This window comes from Electrona antarctica (genome assembly GCF_951216825.1).
Source record: "Electrona antarctica genome assembly, chromosome: 18".
NCBI lineage: Eukaryota > Metazoa > Chordata > Actinopteri > Myctophiformes > Myctophidae > Electrona > Electrona antarctica.
This window is the reverse complement of record NC_136799.1, coordinates 29057484-29083362: the sequence shown is the minus strand read 5'-3', so window position 1 is coordinate 29083362 and position 25879 is coordinate 29057484. Positions and strand designations below refer to the sequence as shown.

The 25879-nt window shown below is 42.5% G+C and overlaps 1 protein-coding gene across 3 annotated transcripts in view; it reads right to left on the bottom strand.

The window, feature by feature from the left end:
• Positions 1–5580: 5580 nt before the first annotated feature.
• Positions 5581–25879, bottom strand: part of asap3 (ArfGAP with SH3 domain, ankyrin repeat and PH domain 3) — a 43714-nt gene continuing 23415 nt past the window's right edge. For 2 of the 3 annotated variants that reach the window (XM_079528135.1, XM_079528137.1), the window contains exons 10-26: positions 24444–24553; positions 23394–23463; positions 23167–23254; positions 21353–21401; positions 19772–19938; positions 19258–19391; positions 18476–18567; positions 18148–18340; positions 14758–14843; positions 14525–14640; positions 13189–13256; positions 12140–12247; positions 10765–10972; positions 9558–9864; positions 8083–8317; positions 7184–7315; positions 5581–7012 (exon numbers count right to left, since the gene is read on the bottom strand). In XM_079528135.1, coding sequence (XP_079384261.1) covers positions 6938–7012; positions 7184–7315; positions 8083–8317; positions 9558–9864; positions 10765–10972; positions 12140–12247; positions 13189–13256; positions 14525–14640; positions 14758–14843; positions 18148–18340; positions 18476–18567; positions 19258–19391; positions 19772–19938; positions 21353–21401; positions 23167–23254; positions 23394–23463; positions 24444–24553 — 2238 coding nt within the window. In that variant the 3' untranslated portion in view covers positions 5581–6937. The remainder of the gene's footprint in view (positions 7013–7183; positions 7316–8082; positions 8318–9557; positions 9865–10764; positions 10973–12139; positions 12248–13188; positions 13257–14524; positions 14641–14757; positions 14844–18147; positions 18341–18475; positions 18568–19257; positions 19392–19771; positions 19939–21352; positions 21402–23166; positions 23255–23393; positions 23464–24443; positions 24554–25879) is intronic. The other variant, XM_079528136.1, reaches the window with a different exon arrangement.

The following is a 25879-nucleotide window of genomic DNA, read 5'->3' as shown; positions in this document are numbered from 1 at the left end:
TGCTTTGTTGTATGACAGTACAGCGTGTTGCAATACCATGCTTTGTGAGCTTGTAGATGTGCTATTTTTGGCACACCACTGAGTATAGGAGTTGAAGGGTCATATGAACTCAATCAATAGCAAGCGATTATTCGTATTATAGTCTTGTTCTTCCAGAAATTACATCTGATCTCAAATCCAAACTGGACGTACTGGATGACACCATTTTAAAAGGTCTTATACCCCTTCATGGGCGGTACACTGGTCAACCACAGGTCCAATAATAGAGTCAAATGTTTCTTTATCATTTGAATGTGCTAATTAGTATGGTAGTGTAATATTTTGTTCTGCTAAGCACAGTATGTTTTCTTTTCTCATTTATGGTTAAAGTTAAATCTTCACTGAAATGGTTTTGTTGTTATTAATTAAAGAATATAATTACTATGTGTGTGAATGTTTAAGAATATAACTGTCTGAATCAAAACATTTTATCCATAACTTTAACAGGTTTGGGGTCAATTCAATCTCAGCTAAAAGTGCACACTGAACCTGAAATTCCAAAACTAATGACTAACATAATTTTAAGGACCCGTTTGCTGAAAGAAATCAATTCTACTTCATCAGCTGAAAGCCAATTGACCCCAACCCAGCAGTACAGTATACTAGCATTGCTTTTTCATATGCTTTCGCTGTGCAGTGAAAGAATGAATGTTTTGCTAAAGTTTATGAGCGATTTTTCTGAGACTTATTTAACACTTATATAAGTAATTCTGTTCACAGAGTCCTTTACTTGAGTGCAGACACAAAATGTATCAGACTAATAAATGTTTTAAGGATAGATTTTAATTTAGGCAATCAGAACGTTTTATAATAAAGGCATCGAATGATTAGAATAAATGTGGAAACTGCCTGAAATGTTCCAGTGTGTTTATTTCTCTGACACAGTGAATAAATAATTATATAGGGTAGCTCATCTTTTAGTTTTTTGCTTGTTTTAATGCTATTTTACGTTTGTGTTTTTCTCTTTTTTCTGCCCTGTAAAGTACTTTGCGCTGCATTCTATTCTATGACATGAAAAGTGCTATATAAATAAAGTTTATTATTATTATTATCTGTGGGATTGTGTAGAAACTGTTCAACTGAAACTGATGAGGCTTTTATATCAAGTGGGATCTCAAGACAAGCTGTTTGCAGTACAAAAATATACAGTAAAGTATTTTTTCCTTAGGGGACATGAAGTCTTTTTAGTACTGGTATACGTGGTACTAGAGTCACGTTGCAGCAGCTAACCGCTGCATGGTGGTTGTGCCGGTTCAGCAGAAAACCGCTTCAATATAATGAGACTCTACAGCCCACAATAATAATGCTAACATTTATATAAAGCCATATTATCACCACAGATTTGTTTTCTCCCAAACAGTATTTGTGTGGTGGGATGGTGAGGAGGTCCATTCAACCCTCCATCCATCCCTCCATCCATCCATCCCTCCATCCATCCCTCCATCCACCCATCCAACCATCCATCCTGGTATACTTGTTTAGACAACCATGACTCTATTCTCAGTTGTCAATCCGTTTAAATGGTGGTTAGATAACAAAGCACTCAGACAGAGTAGATGGTTGGGACAGAATTACAGAAAATGTATCCCACTTCCAAGTGCTCATTACCGCAAGACAGGATTTGTGAAGTTGCATTAAGCTGATGATCCCAACCCACCCCCGTCGTTCCCGTATGCAAACACATCATTCAGACAAGAAGTGAGCACTCTGAGTGAGTAATCTGAGTAAATGGGACTTTAGACACAAAGTATCCCCCAATTCCGTATTATTTTTAAGCATACAGGCTTATGCTTAATTGATATTGAGTTGAGTGCCATGCACGATTATTTCAGATCTACAAATTCACAACGAGTGGCTACAGCCGCTACATTATGCGACATGTTGTGAGCCTTTAAATCTTCCATTTTTTGTTGCACAACACTGGCATGCAAAAAGCAGACACAAAACCCTGACTCATGCACACATTTTGAATGCCATTAATGCCTGGCCATGTACTCCACATCAGAATCCACACAAATCCTCAGATTAATGGAAGATTCACTTTCCATATCAGGGATTACCATTATACTGATCCAGAGTGTGCAGTATGCGTCCATAAATGCATTGTGCATATACACAAATACTGTAGATGGGTGGGGGCAAAAGTAAGTGAATAGACAGTATGCGTTGGGAACACACTCAGTGTTCAGTGTACATTATGCAACACACACTCTGACTATCGCATGCCTGGATTTGGTATCCTGGATTTGGTATCAAACTCCCAAAATTCACAGAACACAGGGATTTCTGGGGGAGGACCCTCAGACCCCCCGCTTGGGGGTCTAGGGCAGTGCATGCAATCATACAGAGATGTTAACTTAAATAATGGTTATTATATATTATTAAAGATGGGTCTTACATATTGGTTCAGTCATCAAATCAATTTCTGTAGGCCTATGTTTTGCGTTTTAATGACATTGTACCCATCATACTTCCTAAATTCACCAGAACACAGGAAATTACAGCTACTCTTTTAAAAAGTTTCTGGTGGAGGACCCCCAAACACCCCGCTTGGGGAGTTCCCCCCACCCCCCCAAAAGAATCTCCTGGATTCTCTCCAGTTGCACGCGCGCACGCACGCACGCACGCACGCACACACACACCCCCACCCCCTAATGGAAGGATGTGTGTGGGAATACGGGCCACTTACTTTAGGTCCCAGCAGAGCAGCATGGTTATGCTGACTGTCAGCGAGGTGATCTGTTGTGTAAGTGGCAGGTTGGTGTTACATCACTCTGGATCCAGGACAGAGGGTCAGCAGCTCACTCTGGATCCAGGACAGAGGGTCAGCAGCTCACTCTGGATCCAGGACAGAGGGTCAGCAGCTCACTCTGGATCCAGGACAGAGGGTCAGCAGCTCACTCTGGATCCAGGACAGAGGGTCAGCAGCTCACTCTGGATCCAGGACAGAGGGTCAGCAGCTCACTCTGGATCCAGGACAGAGGGTCAGCAGCTCACTCTGGATCCAGGACAGAGGGTCAGCAGCTCACTCTGGATCCAGGACAGAGGGTCAGCAGCTCAAGTGTGCAGTGGTGGGATGCAATGGATGAGGTAACAGGAAGAGTGGGGCACCTAAACATTGTGGGCATGCACCTCACTGTTAAAAGGATTATTTGACATTTTATGCATTATATTCCTACAATTGCTACAAAGCATGCATGCAGTGTTCAATCAAGTTAAGAAAAGAGCAATCAACCTAGGTGGGGTTGGCGAAAGGGCCTTTCTGTGTCAACTACTGTATGTTATGTGATAAGAAATTGTCTCTGGCTAAAGCTATCAATTTAATTGGAATAAATAATAGTTAACTATAAATAGCATTAGCCTCTTGTGTATGCTATACTGGATTTTGGATTAATCGTGTCTGCTTTGTTGGACTATAGCTGCAGTCTAATTTGTTCTTTGTAAGTGAGAAATATATTAAGACTAGACAGATTAGATGGTGTTCTGTTATTTAAGTCTAATTATATTCTGAAAGATTATAAAATATTCAGTGTGCTTACCTGACTACAAGATGTTGTAGTCTATGTTTTGTAGTCTCAACATGCACTGAGAAGTGATTTCCGTAAATTCTGAGTAACTCATTTATTTTATTATACCAGATCGGTAAAACTCTTGATATCACAAGTAATTGTACTGAAGTATAATAGACATTGTATGCTCCCGCCTCCTGTACACATATAATTTTTATGAGTTCATATCATCACTAAATTATGCCACTAATTTACTTTATTAAATTAAAAAATATGGAATTTTCCATCTGTATATCTAAGCCTTTTCTCCCGTCTTTTTCTCGCTGACTGTCATTCTCACTCCCTTTCAGCACATGAACCACAGTGAGATTCAAGCTGTACAGTAACAAAATAAATAGACATTAAGCTTCCCAGTGGTGTGGTGGTCAAATTCAGTGATTGAATGACTACTTTAAATATTTTGTAATCTTTATCACAACATGGGTAACATTTCCCTTGCTGACCTAGGTCTGGTGCCCGGCGCAGACCACATGATAATGACAATGTATGACATAAACATGTAAATGACGTTATAGTAATGTCAGTAAGTATGCACATTGCGAATTTCACAAAGATTGAATTATAATTTAGCTAAATTGAACTCATTTGGCAGCTCTATAGACCAGTCAAGACTGAATCAGTTTCTTGAAATAATGCATTGTTCAATTTAGCGTCACTATTAATTTCTCTGGCCTGTGGCCACTCCTCTTTCAGTACAGTATGTTTTAAATTATTCAAATCATGGTTGCTGATGTTGGGCAGGAAGGAGACAGTCCATTTACTAGCCCTCAGGGCTTTGAGAGCGACAGCACTTTATTCTACTCATGCCAGGAACAGAAAGACATATTATCAACATATATCATGAAATGTGCAGTATCATACAATGTGAAATGTGGACAACAAATGTAATATTTACAGTAAAAAGGGTAATGTAATTTGTTATGTATACTTTACAAAAGCCAACATCTATAGAGGGTATGCACATGCATAAAGTGAATGGCAAATAGAGTGTCAAAGTGAGTTTAATGTCGTTTATCGTCGTTTAATGCAATCAAATACAACTTTTCTGTTCGGATGAATGGGCTACCAATACCAGAAAGTAGTTTTTTGCCACTCAGTCGGCGTTCCTGCATAACTTCCAGGTTAGATGATGATGTCACGCGCATACCCTCTATTGTATCTGCGTGCTCTATTGATCTAGTCCTTAACAGTGTTTACATATGTGGTAACATATTTAACAATGGAGTTCCTACTTATATTTATGGTCAAGTGGACACTCATGCAGTCAACCTTTGCCTTGCTATCATAACCTGGTCTGTGTTAAACATTAATGTTTAATTATTCCCTAACAAAGTAACAAAACAATAAACTCCACACTTGCATGGACACAGGAATGCATACAGGACAGCAAATGCAATCTGCATAGCAAAATCCTGAGTTACTTTAACTATGTTAATGAAACTGAGTTACTTTAAATATGGAATGCCATGATTTCCCCCTTCTTCTGCATTATGATACAAATTTCAAACCAGTTTGAATTGTTTTTTATCAATTTACAATCTATCATTACATGCCATGGGTAAATAAAGGTATAAAATAACAACCATTTTAAGTGTGTTATTGTCTTGAGAAAGACATAATTGTAGAGAGGAAGTGAGTTTCCATTACAGTACATGGTGTCTTTCCTGTCCCTCTCAGAGGAGCGTCTAGAGTCTAGACTGCTAATCAAACAGAGAAACAGCATTCTCCATGCGACCAAGAACATTAACGTCAAATTAGTACAAGACGGCAAACATCAGCTGTAACCTAAATCTATTCTGGGGATTGGAAAAGCAAAACAAATGAGAAAATGCACTATATCTATACAACAGCGGCATGAGAGAAGATGTAGCTGTTCTAGCTTAGGGGACACACATAGACATGGTATTCCTGGCTGGCAATTCGAGATAGTCCGTTATATATCGGATTGACTGATAAATCGGGCTGATATACGCATTTTGCACCATACGGGGACCGGTGACTAAGGATGCCGATAAAGCAGATTTATTTTATTCCACAAATTGTTATTATGGATATAGAAACATTTAGAGGAAAATAGAATTGCTTGATATCGGCCTTCCTGATCTCCCAAATATCGGTATCCGCCTTGAAAAACCCACATGGGACGATTCTAGCTGGCATGTGCATACAGTACCTGCAACCGCTCAGACAAAGTGTGTTTAGAGAAGTGTGCGCCTTTATGTTCACTGAACAAATGACTATACAACAGTGGTACTAACGCACACTCCTATCTCCAAGTGCTATTTCCTTGTAGAACAGAGGCCTTTTCTTTTCAGAACCTCATTTCTAACATACCGTCCTTATTCTCTAGGGACATATTCCTGGAGCCAGAAGCAACTGGATCTTCTCCCCTCCATCCTGCCAGGGCGCAGTCAATGCTGGATTTGTGCCCAAAATCAGGTTAGACGGTGCATGGGGTCTAAGGTTTCAGCGCCCTGCGCTGGCAGCCAGGAGGCCTGGCTTTCTGTTGGAGACAGACTAACAGGCATGTGGCCACTTTCTGATTCACAGGGAGACTGTAAAAGATAGAGTTCATATCAACCTCTTCTCCTCTGTCTCTGGTTTAAAGCATCGACACATTGTAATTGAAAAGACTGCGGCTACTCTATTCATTGCTATGCAGAAGCTTGCTAAGCACATTTTTATGGCTTTGCAGCTTCTCGAGGGGATTTCATCAAAAAAACAAAAACAAAAGTTCAAGTACGTCCATTTTTTTCCTGCAGGGCTGCAGTTATGTCTCAGCATCTATAGAAATCCTTGTCATACAACTGTGTAATTCTTTTTTTTTTATATAAAAAGTTAAAAACTGATTTAAAAATAGTTTACTTTTGATCCCGTGCTACATACAGTATGTGGAAAAAGTATACATTTCCAAAGAGCAGTGGTTCATAGTTAAATGCACCACAATGAAAACACGCCATCCTTTCGAGTTAGAATACCAAGAACCAGCTACAAAGGAAACACGTTTTCCTTTGAGTGGGAGGCTTTGAAAGGCTTCGGTTCTCATCTTCGTTTCCTGGAGGAAAGACTATTGAAGGGTACTGTGCATTACATATCCTCAGGTATCCCATGGTTCCTCACATGAAAGAGATCCAAATTTGTCCAAATCCTCTAGCTTGAGTCTGCAGAGAATTACATCATTGAAGGGAATTATGTGATCCTCTCCGATGAACATGCTCCGCGCAATGGGAGGGTATGGATAACATTTCATTAAGCATCCCATGCTGGTCCAGTCCATTAGTATATGAACATACAGTAGTCCCTCTATGAGAAGGCTATCCCAAGTCCTTTCAGTCTGCAAGTTTATGTACATAGTTGACAGGGAAGTTCCCTGTCCTGGACATGTCTCCGTCTATGTGACCAACCTGGTGGACACAGGGAACACAAGATTTTGTATTATTTTTGTTTTATTATAGCCACCTGTACCATATTAAAATACATATATTACACCTAGCCTTATTCATCTAATGTAAAACAAGATGTCCCTCCTTCATTCGATAACATTATGTGCAGTAAATATCTGTAGTTTCACTCACCCACCAGTGGGGGTCATCAGTGGACGTGACCACAATGATCTCATCTTTGAAGAAGGCCAGCTGTTCGGAACTGACCGCCCTGCAATCCACGAGAGCCTTGACGCGTTTCTGTCGCGGCCTGCTGCCAGAGACCTGGGAAGGACGGGCATGGCATTTGTCAGCGTTATTACGAGCAGGTTAAGATTGCCTGTGAAATCTCATACACTCTTGCTAGTCTCATTTGAACAGACATAAAGGCATTTGTGAATGAAACAATGTTAAAAGTCGCCATCAAGAATTGAGAAACAAATCTATGCCAATGTTATATGAACCTATCTAGTTTCTATTATTATTTGTAATACTCCAACCAGTGTTGAGTTTGTCGACTAAAACTATGACTCGTGTGTTCGTCGACTACCTTTTTTCACTGACAAATTAAATAAAAACGCTAAAACGGAATAAAAACTAAGCTATGATGACTAAGAGAAAATATACTGACAATTTTAGTAAAAAAAGAAAATAGACTAAAATCTTATGGAGGGACTAGTGGAGAAGAGATCCAGTAAAACTAAAGACACATTGTGACGGTGAGCTTGTAGAAATAGGCTATTTTCAGCATGCAACCAAGAGTAAAATCATGCATTACAAAGTCATCAAGGTCTAAAACAAAAAAAAAATCAGATGAATAAAATACAGCAAAAAAAAAAGGAAAAATAAATTGCTGTCAAAATCAACACTGACTCCAATATCTGTACGATGAAACTATAAGTATGTACACTATACAATGCAGTCTACAAAATATGCCATCTAAATTACATATTTTAGCCTTTGCATATGCCTGCAAGGTCGTCGAGGCTAGGGCTAGCGCTACAACCGTTAACCACACACAGACTGAATGAAATGAGAAGTAGAGTAGTCACCATGGCGTTCCTGCGCTGTCGCGGAGCCGGGGCCAAGAGAGGCGAGGAGGACGGAGCCGCCGGGGCTGGCGCCGGGCTCAGCGACTGTCCCGGGGCCGAGGAGCCGGAGCCGCCCGCCATCAGGCTGCAGTACAGCTCCTCCTGGCTCCCCACGCAGGTAGCAGACGCCACAGCGCACTTGGACTGGCCTGCGCCTCCGCTGCTGGTGCGCCGGTACGAAGTGGTCTTCTCTGAACTGGAGAGAGTCACGGGTAAATTAAGTGACAGGACAATAATAATAATAATAATAAAACTTTATTTGTATAGCACCTTTCATGACATGAAATGCAGCTCAAAGTGCTTTACACAAAAAAGAAAAGAAAAGCAGGGCATAAACAATACAGTGAGGACATGAATAACATTTTTTTTAAAAGACAGATAAATCAATTAAAAGCAAGGGTGTAAAAGTGGGTCTTGAGCTGAGCTTTAAAAATGTCTACAGAGGCTGCCTGTCGAAGGTACAGTGGGAGTTTGTTCCACGCCGTCGGCCCGTAGAAGCAAAAAGCTGCTTCCCCGTATTTTTTAGTTGCCATTCTTTTAGGCAAAGCGAGCAGGCCAGCAATGGCTCTAATTAGAGCTGGTCTGCTCTCATAATAAATAGCTAAACCCATTAACACCTGGAGCGCATCTGTATCACCTTAGTTTTTAACAACTTTTACCATTATTTTAAACATTAGCTATTGAAAAATCACACCCGTGTGAACTGAGTGGTGCAAGGTCTTATATAGCCTGATCAGCTGTGGTCTGACGTAATGTCAGTGACCATAGTAACCATGCTCATTTTTTTTGGGTCCCACGTACAGGTACACACACGTACAGGTACACGGGTACATACACGGGTACAGACAAAGTTGGTTGTTGGAGTGGTTTGCACCACTCAAAAATAGCAGATAGATAGATTGTAGACCTGCTATTTTTTGAAAAATCACGAAAACGTGTGCCAATCTTTGAATATATATTCTTTCCTAGCGAGAATCTTGCACTCATATCTTTGCATCTGGAGGTCCCTGGAACAAAATATTTTTAGATGGCGGTCGGAGGCCAAATACAAAATAATTCTAGGGGTTCTTGACATGAAAAGGTTTGAGCACCACTGACCACATAGGTGTGTCAGGATTTAGAAGACAATTGTAGAATCTGGTCTCAGGGTTAAATGGTTTAAAGTCCAGATCTAAGCAGGGGGAAATAGGAGGATGGAATATTGAATGCAAACGAGGATCATGTTAGCACTGTCCTGGGGAAATGTAAAGCTTTATTTACATTTGATTCTCAAATGCAATGAACTATTCAGCTTTAGGTACTGTTGTCCTCTCCTGTACTCTGTCAGTCCATCCGTCTAAATGCTACATTAACCTCCAGCAGAGGGCGCTGTAAGCAGTGATTTGATGGCTGCGGTTGTTGTGGTTTAGCAGCAGTGAAGCTCGGTTTTCCCTTACCTGACAGGCCCTATGTGGCTCTGAGAGTGAGACGCTGGGGCGACGCTGCTCTGAGAGCCAGAGTTGGCCGTAGGTTGCCCCTCCCAAGACATGGTCTGCCTCTGTCCCCGCAGCAACGCCCCCTGTCCGTGCGGCGAGCGAGGCGGCCTCCCGCCCCCCTGACCCCCCGGGTTCTCTATGGTGGGGGAAGGGGGGCTGTGTCTGGTCTGCGTCTGGAAGACAGAGGGGTGGGGTGTCGGGTTGGAGCAGCGGCGCGGAATGGGGTGGCCCTCTTGGGTGGTGACGGAGATCTGTGGGTCTGAGCGACCTGCGGAAGGGGGTGGGGGGGGAGCACGGGTCAAATAAAGTGAGGAGTGACACAGGTTAAGAGAGATTTCAGAGCGGCTGAGAGATCAGTATAAAGACATCAAAGCCAGGAGGTAAATGCTCTTTTTTCCACTTTAACCATGATGGAATCCCTATTTTCGGCATGTCCAAAAATGTTAAGATTTTTAAAACCGGGAAAGCATCCGTGTCATTTTAGAATTATTTGGCTATTCAAAAATAGCATATATACTATAGCGCTATGAGCTTATAGATCTGCTATTTTTTTAAACCTTGAACATTAAGTGCAAACCTTTGAATATATATCATAAGTAAACTTGAGAACATTGGCGTAGAAACATATGTTTTTTAGAAACCTGTTTCTTCTGATTTAGAAGACATTTGTAGAATCCGCCTCAGGTCTCACCATGTACCGGTTGGCTACTTTAATTTTATTTCGTTTCATGCTATCAACATGTTATTTAAACGGAATAATCTGTATCTGATCATGCATGAGTTACTCATCTTGAGAAGGTTGAGAAGGGAAACCTCTTGGAGATGAGCCAAAAACATTGAGAACCCCTGATGTACATGATGGGATCATCATGTAGACCAGGGGTTCTCAACGTTTTTGGCTGGGGACCCCCGGAAATGCTTTGGCCGTGTCTCGCGACCCCTGCCCCGCCCCCAACACAAGTTGACCGCTACAATAACCTTAATAATAGCGAAAATACCATAAATATCATAAATAAATACTGAAACCAGATATAATAGTTATAAAGTTTAAGCATGTACTATGTAAACTCTTAATTTCCATTTTCCAGCCATTCAGTTGCAAAAAATATATATATTTTTGGTACCCCGCAAAATAATTTGGCGACCATTTGAAACTCACAGGGCTCACCTCTTTGGATGGATTTAGCTGGCAGCGGTGGTGCCATGGAGCCGCCAGTAGGGGCACTGTTGGTTGGCGGGGTTCTGTACAGGAAGTCTAGGTTCTCGTACGTCTGGCAGGGCCTGCCAGCGCCGTTGGCCCCGTTAGCCACACTCCAGCGAGTGGGGGCTCCGTTCGAGGCAAGAGGAGAGCGGTGGTTTCTGGGTGATGGGCTCAACTGCACGAGGGGGAGAGAAATAAAGAAAAGGGTTCATCTCCACCGTTTCACCGTGGCTTCTACACTGCATTCCTCTTGTGTTTTTGCATCTTTGCCAACCAATACAGAACTTGAGGTGGAAGAACCACCAATACTCTGTCAAAGGTGGTAAAGGTGTGATATGCTGGGTAAAAATATATTAATATTATTATATTTACATATTTCTGGCTGAGGGTTCTGAGGATGTTAATTTGACCAAAACGTGTCGCCTCATTAAATACACACACCTGATCTTCAACCTCAACCTCAACACATTTGCATTCCCTTCAATGGCTTTCAGTTGCTGCCTGAACCCAGTGCAAACACTGGTAATAGTCTACAAGTCAATAAAGGGCAGGGCACCCCTGTCTGTACTCTGTACCTCCAGGACATGATCCAACCCCACACCCCTTCCTGCTCACTTACACAGCTATTACAGGAAGGCTGTCCAAACCTTCTCTAAAATACCCTGGCCAACGCTCCACACATAACTAGACCTAGACTCTTCTCCTTCCTGGCTCCAAAGCCGTGGAATAAACTCCCCCTTGCAGTCAGGACTGCACACTCATTCCCTATTACCAACGCAGTCTGAAGACTCCATCTCACATCCTAGAACTCCTCATTCCTTGTATCTCTTCTTCACCTTTTTTGATAGATAGTTATGTACAGTATGCAGATCTATGTTGGTTACTTGTTCACGATTTGTTTTGCTGGACCACAAATGCTATTACTGTTATTTATGACTTGTAGTTTAGACAGATGCTAAGTATGTTTACCAAGTTTCGTTGTTTATTTAAAGCCCTGCATCATTCTCTTTGCGCTCTACTTTAGACCATTTACCTTGACATTTGTTGACTAGGGTTCAAGCCTTTTACTCTGACATTCAAGTTACTGGATAAGAGCGTCTGCCTAAATTGTAAATGTGTCTTCAAATGTGTTCCATTTGTAACCAAAGGGACCTTACGGGTCCATGTGCACACTCTGTGTAGTTCAATTAACACTACAACATTTACAGTGCGGTTGTTGACCTCGAGGCCTGCACCTGCTTTTGACAGGTGTGCCCGTTCCTTTCTGCTTTTCAGGTTGTGGCTGAGAGTGACAGACAGACACAGCTTGCGAGGGTGTTTTGTTTTGCGTGTTTTCCTTTACCCTCTCATCCAGGTCATCCTCGCTCTCGTACAGCTCCTGAGACTGGGTCTCCCACAGGAACTCCACGTGAATCTGAGAGTTGAACTTCCCACTCTGGGCCAGCTCCAGCTGAAACGCAAAGGGAACACACACAAACACACCAGTGTTGATTTCATCAGCTAAAACCAAGACGAAAAATGTTCGTCGACTACCCTTTTTCACGGACGAAAACAAAATAAAAACGGAATAAAAACTAAGCTATGATGACAAAAAATATTGACAATGTTGTCAACAAATAAACTAAAATGGGAGGGACTAGGTTGCAGATCTACAAGCTCACGTGTCCCGCTGAAACGCATTGTGAGCTTGTAGATCGGCTATTTTCAGCATGCAACGAAGTCTAAAATCAGCCTGCCAAAATACATTTTAGTCGACTAAATTACCTGTAGATTTAGTCGACTAAAATCTTATGGTATAAGACCAACACTAAAACATTTCAGATAACCAAAATCTAAATCTAAATGACATTTTACTCAAAAGACTATGACTAAACAAAATCTAAATCACTCACTAGACCCTAGAGTCAAATTTATAATCTGAAATGTCATGGCAAGGAAACACAAGGGGTCGGCTATAATGAAATCGATCAAGCAGCGTGCTTCATCGAAGGAGCTCGTTCACAACCGCCAACTGTTTCTGTTTCTGTTCTTGTGTCTATAACACACAGGTTAAAGTGAAGAACAAAACAGGATATTACACAGAGCAGGTCTGACTCAGGCAGGCAGATGGCCGGTAAGAAAATACAAGCCAGTTTACAGATGACACACACTGGGGTCTGATGGAGATAAGACTCCTCGAACGCTGAAGGGGGGGTTGCTACGCTTCGCTGCATTGGGAGTTAGTTTAAAAAGGTACCATTTCCAGCTATGGGATTTGGATCTTTTTGTCCTGGGACTTGACTCACTGGTAAGTATTCTAATGGTGCAACCGGAGTCTTTATTTGAACAACAAAACTACGACACTTCCTGAAGTAGGACATGAATGAAGTAAGGAAAGAGCGAGGTCCCCACCAGTTCAACACACTGCATGTGTTGCAGCCTCCTGGCGATGTCCACTGCAGTCTCACCCGCAGAGTTCACTGGAGGAAAATATAGAAAATATACTATGCATCAGTGGTGGAAGTACATTTACTTAAGTACTGTACTTGAGTATAATTTTGAGGTATTTGTACTTTTACTTCTACTCCACTACATGTCAGAGGCAAATATTGTACTTTTACTCCACTACAATTATTTGAAAACTTAATTAGTAACTAGTTACTTTGTAGATTCTGATTAGTATCACAAAACAGACTAACCACTTCAGCACTATATATATTTCTGCTATTTGAAAATAGCAGATCTACAAGCTCACAATGTGTCACATAGCGACGCATTGTCGGCTATTTTCAAAATATTTTGTACTTTTACTTTTGTAGTATGTAGTAAGTACATTTTGATGCAGATACTTCTGTACTTTTACTCAAGTCAATTTTGAATTCCGGTATTTCTACATAGCAGTATTGATACTTTTACTTAAGTAACACATTTGATTACTTTTTTCACCACTGGCATGTATGCATTTAATCACATTGGCGATAACGTTTGTGTTCGGACATGCACATGTGTGCGCATAACGTTTAACCTGTGTTTAACCTGTATGGCCTCACTCACACGGTCGCAACAGATTGCTGTATGCTTGTTGTATACAAAGGGTGTGACACAGCTTGTCCCAATGCATTTCCAATGGGAGTCACATGGTTTGACACAACATTTGTGTTGTATGAGGGGGAGGGGCGCAGTCGAAACACAGCCGAAAGCCATACAACAGCTTGTAGTCCAAAATGTGGACTACAAACCATGTGACTTCCATTGGAAATGCATCGGGGCGGCCATGACACTCACAACATTCATACAACAAGCATGTATCAATGTTTTAAAGGTCTGAGTGAGGCTTATGGCCATTCCATAATGTGTGCATAATGTTTACCTGTGTGGAGGATGGCATAATGTTTACCTGTGTGGAGGGGGGCATAATGTTTACCTGTGTGGAGGGTGGCATAATGTTTACCTGTGTGGAGGGGGGCATAATGTTCACCTGTGTGGAGGGTGGCATAATGTTTACCTGTGTGGAGGGTGGCATAATGTTTACCTGTGTGGAGGGGGGCATAATGTTTACCTGTGTGGAGGGGGGCATAATGTTTACCTGTGTGGAGGATGGCATAATGTTTACCTGTGTGGAGGGGGGCATAATGTTTACCTGTGTGGAGGGGGGCATAATGTTTACCTGTGTGGAGGGGGGCATAATGTTTACCTGTGTGGAGGGTGGCATACTGTTTACCTGTGTGGAGGGTGGCATAATGTTTACCTGTGTGGAGGGTGGCCTTTCCTTTGAGGAGCAGTTTGAGAGACTCAGGCTTGTGGTGCAGGACACTGTAGTGAAGAGCTGTATTTCCTTCTGTTGTCCTCTTCTCCAGACAGTTACTGTGAACACATGTACAGTACACGCACACATACTTGGTTACTTTCCCATGACTGACTTACAGTAGATGCAGTATGATAAGTGATCTCCAGAGCATTCAGGTAGGTGTGAACACTGACCTGTTCTGGATGAGGAAATCCACAAGTGCTAGAGAGCTCCTGTCCTCCAGACGCACAGCGAGGTGCAGAGGCGTCTCTCTAACATCCTGATAGAAGGAGAAAGGTAGAACCAATTTACTTTAAGCTGAATGTGACACCCGCGCCCCCATAAGCATTTCTGTTTGATCGATTGATTGAAAAGATTAATTCCAAAATCCAATGTGGTCCCGTTGGTCTTTGTGTGCACGTGTGTGTGTGTGTGTGTGTGGGGTGTAAGAACACTGATTAAATGTAACTTAGGGTCAGGCCGCTAATGAGCCAGCTCTTAAGGGCTTAACGCTAGCCATGGAGACAGTGGTCTTAATGCGTGTGGGTAGATCATGTGATAGACAGTTACAGAGAGAGAGAGAGAGAGAGGCAGAGAGAGAGACAGAGAGCGCAACTAACTTTAATTCAAGTACATTTGAATAAATTGCTGCTACTTGTTGTTATACTACTACTATAAGTGAATGCAAAAAAATTGAAATACTGCTGTTAACTTTCAAAAGTATATACAAGCTAACCTCTTATGGATGTGAAACTATCTCTAACATAAAATGCAATCGTTTTTATAGTTTCACAAGATAGTATTACTCAAAGTGTTAATGTAACAGCTGTGTTTACACCTTTATTTTATATTCAATATGTAATTGTACATACATTGTTTTATCTTGATTGTTTTGTTCCACTTTTGCTTTGAGAGACTGCGCAAAGTGCCTTGGGTTGGATTCAAACCCAGACCAGTTGACTTCTACAGCCTTACTTAGAAAGGTAAGTATGCACTCTTACCAGTTGAGCCACCAGTGCACCCACTGAATGTAATATTTAACATGCATTCTGCCTCGTCTATCTGTGGTGGTGGGGGGGTCGCAAGGTAACTGCCGATTTGAATCGATTTCCGATTCAGAGGGCTACGATTCGATTAATTGGGCTTACAATTCCGATTACAATTCGATTACTGATCGATGTAGTTGCGATGCCAGTACGATTCATTTCCCCCTCACTGTGTGACTTATGCAAGATCTAGGTTCAGTACAAAGCAGCATCAACATTATAAACCTTACAAATAGCCAGTCCAAGAAACAGAACAGTTAAAATGAAAATAAAAAAGAAGAAAAATAAAAGCATTAATTTAAGGTTCATATACATCCAGAATTCATCCCATGTCTCTTTCATTTTGCTTTCTGCATTTACCCTGCCCAACATATGTTCATATGATGTTATTTTGATCATTTCTTCATTCCATTCTTTAAGCCCAGGTGTTCTGGGGACTTTCCAAAGACGCAACAGTATTCTGGCAGCGGTAACAAGTCCAACCTTTATACAGTGAAATCATGTTTAGATATGCCAGGGACAGCAGTTCTGTCCCCTAATAGACAGATCTCTGGGCAACGTCAATCCCACCCATTTCTCAAGGAATTCCAGTACCCTACACCAGAAAGGGTATACTATACGACAGTCCCAAATCATATGCATATATGTGCCAATTTCTTCTTTGCATTTCCAACATGTATTATTATCCGCTATTCCCATTTTAAGTAATCTAGTCGGTGTCAAATAATATCTATGAATTGGCTTATACTGAATACATTTCCCTCTTGCTTCTCTAATTCCACTTCCTACATTTGCTATAATTCTCCTCCAATGCTCATTTTCAATGTCGACCCCCAAATCATAAAGTGCTTTCTAAATATCCATAATGAAAACACGTTAATTTACTTCCATTATCTTGTATTGCTAGTAAAATCAAATGGTAGAGATGTGTCACTGTGAACTGGAAGAGATGTGTCACTGTGAACTGGAAGGTGATATTTGGCAACATCAACAATTGCAGAAAACTCACAGGAACATAATAAAGTCCTGTTTTGTAAAATATCAAATTATAAATATTTTTAATAATAAAATAATCGACTTGACATTTGTGAATGGATTAATAATCGCGATTAATCTAAGAATCAATTTTATTTTCCACCCCAAATCTGTGGTGATGTCATTAACTTGACATTTCAGTCCGCAATCGACAGCATGTTTTCATGTGACAGTGATGAAATTATTTAGTTTTTTGACACTTGGGTCTTAAAGGTCTTTAAAAGGCCTGAATGCTTTGCTGCCCACAGTGTTTGAATGTATATTAACTCTAAGCTAATTTTCCTTTTACGTTTGCTTGTATCAGTGTGTGCTTATGTCAAACATGGAAGGGGAGGTTTCAATGACCCCATCTCTGAGCTGTGACCTGAAAGCTGAAATAATAAATGAGAGCCAAAACACACACGCACGCACACAGCTGTCAGCAACGGTACGCAGTACTCGCTCTCCGAGCAGGAAACCGCTGTTGAGAAAATGGTGGAATACGATTAAAGAAAAGATTAAGAGGCGTAAGAGAGAGGAAGTGTAGCGTTTTAACAGAGGGCAAAGGAGGGCATAAGAAGATGAGAGAAAACTATTTGATTAGAGGCCCGCAGAGATGGGAGGGCAGGCTGTCTTACAACCGAGGCCTCTAACTAACTACCCACAATGCACCCTGAACACAAGAGAACAATTAACACATATTTCACATACTGTAACTATCCATATTGGACTGTTCTGTTTTTAGACACGCACGCGCACGCACACGCACACGCACACGCACACACACACACACACACACACACACACACACACACACACACACACACACACACACACACACACACACACACACACACACACTCACCCCCACCCCCCCCCCCCCCCCCCCTGTGGGTTCGGTCATATTAATCTGGATTTAAGTGCATGTTGCACACAGCACAAGGGTGCATGTGTGTGTGTGTGTTCTAGTGTTTTCCACAGTCTTGAAAATGCAGGGTGGGCCATCCTGTCTAGAAGAGATGTCATTCTTGCTCAGAGAGCATTGTTTGGTTTTAATTTAGAGCTTTGAAGAATTACAGTGCCTTTTAACAAGCAGGCGTTACACATATTATATTATTATGTATACGGAATGTGTGTGCGATCGTTCGGGCGTGCACGCGCGTACAGTTGGAGGCCATCGATATTGTCCTTTTCTTTTTGCTGAGGTTTGCGTGATCTGCGCAAAAGGACAGTTAACCCATTTTGGGCGGGAACCCCTTTTGGTGTTTTAAACATTGTTATAATTTAGCTATTGAAAAATAGCAGATCTACAAGCTCATAGCGCACCACCGAGTGGCGCGCTACGAGCTTGTAGGTCTGCTATTTTTGAAAAATCGTGAAAATACTTATTTCAGAAAACTGGAGGATTTAGAAGGATTTTTTAAAATTTTGAGGTCAGGCCTAAATGGGTCAAATGATAAGGGACAATATCGGTGGCACCCAACTGTACATGTGCGTACACATCTGCTTGCAGGTGCCAATTACCTTAACCTGTCCATCGGGGGGCAGTGTGAGTGACTTGGCCAAGTCCTCTCCCTGGGCATAGAGCTGTAGAAGGGAAGTGAGGTTATGAGCCCTCACGACGTCATAAACACGGGTTCCAGGTTCTGCATTGTCTCTTCTCAGGACGTACCGGCGGTCAGCGTACTTTGCCACGATGTACTCCTTTCTGGCATTCCTGTAAATGCATTTGTTTCAGTGCCACTTTTGTATTCGTGTGAGGTCATTATTTGTATTTGTGAATGGTGTTGTTTAGAAGTATTAAATCATAAATATTATTTATACATAGTGTATGAACTGGTCTCCAACTCACATGTCACTTTGGGGAAACGGCTTGACGGAGTCATTGGGAAGACCTGCCTCCATGACGTCATTGAACCTGGTGTTGCCGATACTGACTGCCAGCTGAACCATGACAGAGAGAAGGAAATGAAGATGTGTAAAGTAGGAAATAAATGGTGCATTTATATAGTGCCCTTATCCAAGGCGCTTTACAGAGATTTAAGCAATATTACACGAGAGGGTGTGGTTTAACGTGATTATTGCCACGACAGTGATGCGGTCAGGAACGAGACGTAGTCGAGTTCCGCAAGCATCACTGAAGCCTCTGTAGACATTTATAAAGCACAGCTCAAGACCTACTTCTACACTCTTGCTTTTAGTTGATCTTTTACATTCCTTGTTATTCATGTCCTCACTGTATTGCATTACTGCCATTATTTTAATGTTTTATGCCTTGCTTTTCTTTTTTTCTCCATTGCTCTGTAAAGTACTTGAGCTGCATTTCATGTCATGAAAGGTGCTATACAAATAAAGTTTTATTGTTATCCTATGCTTTGTGTGTGTGTGTGTGTGTGTGTGTGTGTGTGTGTGTGTGTGTGTGTGTTTGTGTGTGCGTGTGCGTGCGTGCGTGGAATGGGCCCGGAATGCACAGTTTTGTGTGTGTATGAGCACAGAATGTGCTCCACTAATTGGCTGAACAGGGAATGTGATGTATGATGATGTATGATGATAAGAGCACCCCGCTCTTCACACAAGTGTGATTTGTAGTGTGATAATAGTGAATCTCTGCCCCGGCCTGTGTGCCTTCAGTACCAAGAGCTCTGAGGTGCTGAGTACATCCAGTGTTAGAGACTGGATCCTGGAGTAGTGAACCCCCAGCTCTCTGTGGATGCCAGAACATTCTATACAGGTCAGGATGCCCAGGTTGGTGGACAGCCATGTGGGATCTGAGACACAGAGAGACAGGGAGGAAGACAGGAGGAGAAACAGTCAGAGACGGATAGCGAGAAAACAGGCAGACAAAGGCTAATTGTGTTTTTCACTATTTCTGCAACTTATTTTTTTCAGAACACTCTGTATTTGTGATTTTATAGGTTATTGTTGTCTCTGTTCTATACGCAGAACGACTTCATTCTTAGTTTTAGACTAACGACCACTAGTGGACTAGCGACCACTTTGTGGGAGCTAATGGGGATCCAATAAAGAATAAGAAGAAGAAAGAGAAAGAGTTAGCCCCCCCTCCCCCCCAGCCACATATAAATACTGAATAAAAATACCCAAAACGTCCCATGACTTTCATTCATCTTAATTTGTTTGATTGGCTGACCTGCTGCTCCGCAGTCAGCACAGACCTCGTTGCCAGGCATGTGCCGCAGCTCAGCGATGACGGCTCGTGACAGGTCCTGAAGGCCGCTGTCCTGGAGGTGTAGCTGGTCTCCACCCAACGCCGTGTTCAGAGCCTCTTCCTTACTGTTCTGTAGCACCGACACCCAGCTAAACCACACACACACATTAACAAATTTAAATAGATTTCCACTGACCAGATAACGTCACAACGTCAATAATTAAATCTACAGGAGAAAACATTCGGTGTGAATGGCATTTAGGGTACAGTGGACACACACACACACACACACACACACACACACACACACACACACACACACACACACACACACACACACACACACACACACACACACACACACACACACACACACACACACACACACACACACACACACACACACACACACACACACACACACACACACACACACACACACACACACACACACACACACAAGAAGATAGCTGGTTCCTTTCACTTGTAACATTTTGTATTCAATTAAAATTAATAACTTCAAAGTGATATCTCACAAGGGAAGGAGGCACGATGCAACAGCACTGACTCGTCATAACAAGAACAACCAAAAGGACCGGCAATTAATTTTCGCCACAGGCTATAAACAGATCCAAAACAACCCACCGTCATCATAGTGCCTAGTCATCCGAGTGTCACTTTCACCCCCCCTTCCCCCCCAACCGTTTACATAAGCTTCATACAGCCCATCTCACACTTAACCTCATGTCCTTCGTTTCTCCAGCCTGTCGCTTCCCCATGTCCTTTCAGCTGTGCACTCCCACCCCCACCCCCACCCTCCTGTTCATCCCACTCACCCTTCCTCTTCCTCTGTCTCCACATCGTCTCAGAGCACATCAAAGCATCTGCACCAGGCAGACAGGCCCACACACACAGGGTAGGGCAGGAGATAGAACCCCCCCCCCCCACAAACATATATACACACACACACACACACACACACACTACCCATGCGTGCATACGCATGATGTTGCACAAACAGACACACACACTCTTGCTCAGCTTTGTGGCCTCCTCCAGAGATGGACCCCGCCCAACACCAGCTGGGCCAGGGGCCTCCTAAAGGATAACTACAACTTCTCCTTCTCTCTCTCTCTCTCTGTTTGTCCATTGTTTTCAGCAGTCTCTCAATGGTGGAAGTGTTCAGATTATGCACACCTCGATCTCATCCCACTGACATTTATGAATGCGTCTGTATTAATTCATTTCTTTCTTGTTTTTAACCACTTCATCACTCCACCAAAAAGAGAGCCGATGAACAAGCTCACGACGTTTCGCATAGCAACATGTTGTGAGCTTGTAGATCTGATATTTTTCAGTGAATGTTCCCCCCAGAGTATGGATGTTAGGATTTAAGTCGTTAATAGACTAGAGCGTGGTACTTTTCTCCATTTTGCACCTATTAACGTGCATGTAAAGACTTGATGAGACAGTCGTTGAAGAAAGGTGAGGAGGGTGGGGAAAAGTGGAGAAAGACAGACTCAAATATACGGTAGCAAATGAAAAGAGGGTGTCAGCACTTACATCATACATTCCTGCTCGTCTTCTGCCTGGAAATGATACGTCCGATTGTCTAAACACACACGGTACAAGGAGAAAGGGTAGTAACTAGTAAGTATGAACAGACACTCTAAATTACAGTGCATTTTCAAAGTGTTGAATCATTTTGAATTGTTTTTTCTGGTGGTCCCTGGCACAAATCATTTTCAGATGGGGGGTCCACGGCCAAATGCATTAGTTTGGGAGTCCCTGGCACAAAAAACTACCTGTATAGAAGGCATTTGTAGAATGGGCCTCAGGTCTTAAAGAGTTAAAGCTGCATTCTGTAATCCCAATATCTCCCCCTATCCAAGAGCAGATACCGTCTGGACCGAGCAGTAGTTAGTTGATCTACTGCTCAATCAAGATGGTATCCGCACTTGGACAGGGGAGATATTGGGATTATGATCTTCGGTCAGGGCTACTTGTCAACCAATAAGTGTCCTATACTCAACACCAGTGTCTATACCACATCCAGCCACTGCAGATAGGACAGTTATAATGTATTAACATACTCTACCAAAAACATTTGCTAAAATAACTTATAAACATGAGCTCTGGATTGCAGCTTTAAATGTGAGAATAGAGGGTATGCGCATGCTTAAAGTGAATGGCACATCGAGTGGCAAAGCAACAGGAAAAGTGAGTTTAACATTGTTTAATGCAATCAGATATGACTTTTCTGTTTGGATGCATGGGCTGTCAAGGCCAGAAAGTAGTTTTTTGCCACTCGGTAGGCATTCCTGCATAACTTCCGGGTTTGATGATGATGTCACGCGCATACCCTCTATAAATGAATGACTGAATGAATGAATGAATGTGCACTAAATGAAGGAGCATTTTACTGTGTATAAAAGAAGCTCCTTATGTAACAGGAGACAGAGACTGCAAGATACCGTAAAATGCAGCAGCGTTGGATAAATTGTCTGTGGGACTAAATGTGGTATATGAACCTGGCAAAAGCCAGAGAATCACACCTGTTTCACATCACTAGATAAAAGTCATCTACAGTTTATTTCCAAACAAAACATAATCTGGTCATAATTTGTAACAATGGTTGGGCCAAGGGAACTAACATCACGCAGCCAGCTGCTTTGCAAATGACTCTTGCATGAGACTTCACTGGCTCGTAATGCTCATAGCAGGGCTATGGTGGCGGAGGTGTGTGTGTGTGTGTGTGTGTGTGTGTGTGTGTGTGTGTGTGTGTGTGTGTGTGTGTGTGTGTGTGTGTGTGTGTGTGTGTGTGTGTGTGTTAGATCAGGAGTCCTCAACCTGTGGTTCAGGGCCTCCACATGATTTTCTTTTCCAGGGTGAGATCCCCAGATGACAGTGAAGTGACAATTTTAGGACTTTTATGACCTTTTAAATAGATCAAAGACCATTACTGCATCAAAAGTATACAAAAGAACGGTCAAACATTGGCCTTGCATGAGCTTGCCATTTTCAGGATATTTACCTGTGGAACAGAGTCAAACATTGTCTGTCCTGATGAAGGTCGAATAGACCGAAACGTTGAATAAAGAGCAACATTTCTGGCAAGTTTTCTGACAGTGTGCGGGACCCTTCTTTGTTTTTCAAAGATACCTTTTTAAGTATACTTTATTGCCCTACGCACCTGTCAATAGCCTTGAGGTGTGCATCGGCCTTTTGCTAATAGAACAGAGTCAAACAAAATGTAATGCCTCAACTCCTACAATTCTCCCAAGTGGTTGTCAGGGTGGGGGTGGTCCCCAGTTCAAATATGATTATTTTGGGGGGTTGAGAACCACTATGATATTAGTGATATGGGGTGAACCTACGTGTGACCAGGTCAAATATCCTTCTCTCCTCCTGGTTAGGACGCACTTGACAAGTCAGCAGGTTCAACTTGGCTGGTGGTCGATTGATCTGAGTGCACACACACAGACACACAGACAGAGACAGACATTCTGGTCAGCCACGGATTTTGTCCAGTTCTGTGTCCATTTTAGCCAGTGGTGTCCATTGGATTGAACTGTCTACTGTTAGGCCCCGTGTCTGTCCTCACCGTGCTGTGAGAGATCGTCAGGCAGCCATATTTGACCCCACACTTCCTCTTCTGCCACACCTTCCTGATCCTGCAAGAAGACAAGCCATTCACATTAAAAGTGTCACCTCCAAATGCTGTTAAAATGGTGCATTTATATAAATGGTACATTTATATAGCGCCTTCATCCAAGGCGCTATACATAGATTGTGCATTACATTCACCAGGTTTGTGCTCTGGGTATTCCCTGGGACAGAAGAGCCGTAACCTGCACACCGTGCTTGGCCAAACGCACTCCTGTTCACACAGTACTCTTGTTTAGATTACCTAAATTCAATCAGGCAAGATGGCTGAGAATCTTCTGTTTTGTATCAATGAACTGAGGGTTGTTTACCCTTCTCTTGTCTCCAACTCTCCATATCACCGTACTGAACCACATCCTCTCATCTTATCTCACCGTCATCTGGCTCCGAGTCAAAATGTATATGTGTGTGTATGTGTATGTGTATGTGTATGTGTATGTGTATGTGTATGTGTGTGTGTGTGTGTGTGTGTGTGTGAAAAAAGACGTAAAAGCTGGCTCCACTCAGCTAGCTAGTCTGCCAGTAAGTTCCAGAGGAGGGGCCCCCTCCTTGAATCTTCAACCCCACAATAATGAAGACCAGCTGGGGTAAATGAAGTCTGAGTTCCCCCTTCTCTCTCTCCAACACCAAGCCCATCTCTCTGCTCCAGTCTCTCCACCCAGGTCTGTACGTAAACGAGGGGAAACTTACTGGAAGTAGAAATCCAGGTCTCCCAAAAGAATGATCCAACACATACTACAGTCTGTTTCCTTCTGTGTATCAGTCTATTTCCATAAATCCAATATCTGTACCATTTTCTCTATACTGAAGACAGTTGTGACGTTGAGAGAGGTTAGGGAGATGTAAGAGAAATGAGAGGTGGAAGGAGGGGTGCATGTGATTTGATGATGCAGGGGACTTGACTGCTATACCATTTATGGGAATACAATTTAAACTTAAAATAATCCCCCCCCCCCTCCTTCCAACGATGCCTCCATACTGTACCTACCCATCACTCTTCTTGAGCAGGAAGCCAGATTTCTCTGTCCCATATTTCTTATTCCCCTGTGGCTGGTGGATACTGTAGCCGTTGCCAGAGTTCTTCCTGTTCAGGTACTCCTGAGAGAAAATAACAAGATTAGTCATCCCTTCACCCCACCAGTTGGCTAATCCACTGGTTGTGAAACGTACAGCAGGTGTAAGGAATGACAAACAATCTGATAGACCAGGGGTTCTCAACCCGTGGGTCGCGACCCCTCTGGGGGTCGCCAAATTATTTTGGGGGGTCCCCAAATTATTTTCCAAAAATATATATATATATATATATATATATATATATATATATATATATATATATATATATATATATATATATTCACGATTTTTCAAAAATAGCAGACCTACAAGCTCGTAGCGCGCCACTCGGTGGCGCGCTATGAGCTTGTAGATCTGCTATTTTTCAATAGCTAAATTATAACAATGCTTAAAACACCAAAAGGGGTTCCCGCCCAAAATGGTTTAAGGTTATTGTAGCAGTCAATTTCGGGAGTCGGGAGGGGGTGGGGGTGGGGGGGGGGGGGGGTCCCGAGACATTGCCAAAGCATTTCCGGGGGTCCCCGGCCAAAAACGTTGAGAACCCCTGTGATAGACCACTGGTTCCCAAACTTTCTCATGTCAAGGACCCCCAAATTGACACGAACACATGCCAGGGACCCCCATAAGAGAAGCTTTTCACGGCTCTAGCAGAGATTCTCAACTCGTTTAATTTCAAGGACCCCCAGTTTGACATGCATTAGTCTACGGACCCCCATTTAATGGCATTTCCATCTCTGGGACCCCCAACCAAATAGACCTGTTAGGGTCCATTTGTTACAGACCCATAAGGGTCCATTTGGTTCCAGACTATCATTTAGCTGGGGAGTTGGGGACCCCCTGGAACTCCCTCAAGGACCCCTGGGGGTCCCCGGACCCCACTTTGGGAAACCCTGTGATAGACTGATAAATGACCAAAGGGAGGCATAGTATAAAATAGAATCGACACACACTGACTAGACAATGCTCCCATGAACATTTATTGGAATACCAAGTCACATTTAGGAGCATTGTCTAGTGCAGAGGTTCTCAACCTGTGGGTCGAGGACCCCCAGGGGCGTCCCCACATGATTTTTTGGGGGGGTCCCCAGCTGACATTAAAGTGACATATAAGGACTTTTATTTTGAATACCTCAAAAAGAAAGAAAATAAAAAGACCATTATTGCACCAAAAGTCATCAACAAACTGTACTATACAAACTGGACAAACATCGGCTAAATTGTCAAATAATATAAGAAAGAGGCAAACATTTTAAAAATTGCCGATCTACAAGCTCACAATGCCTCGCTTTGTAGATCTGCTCATCTGTGAAACACTAGAACATATAAGACTGCTTATTAGGATGGGGGGGG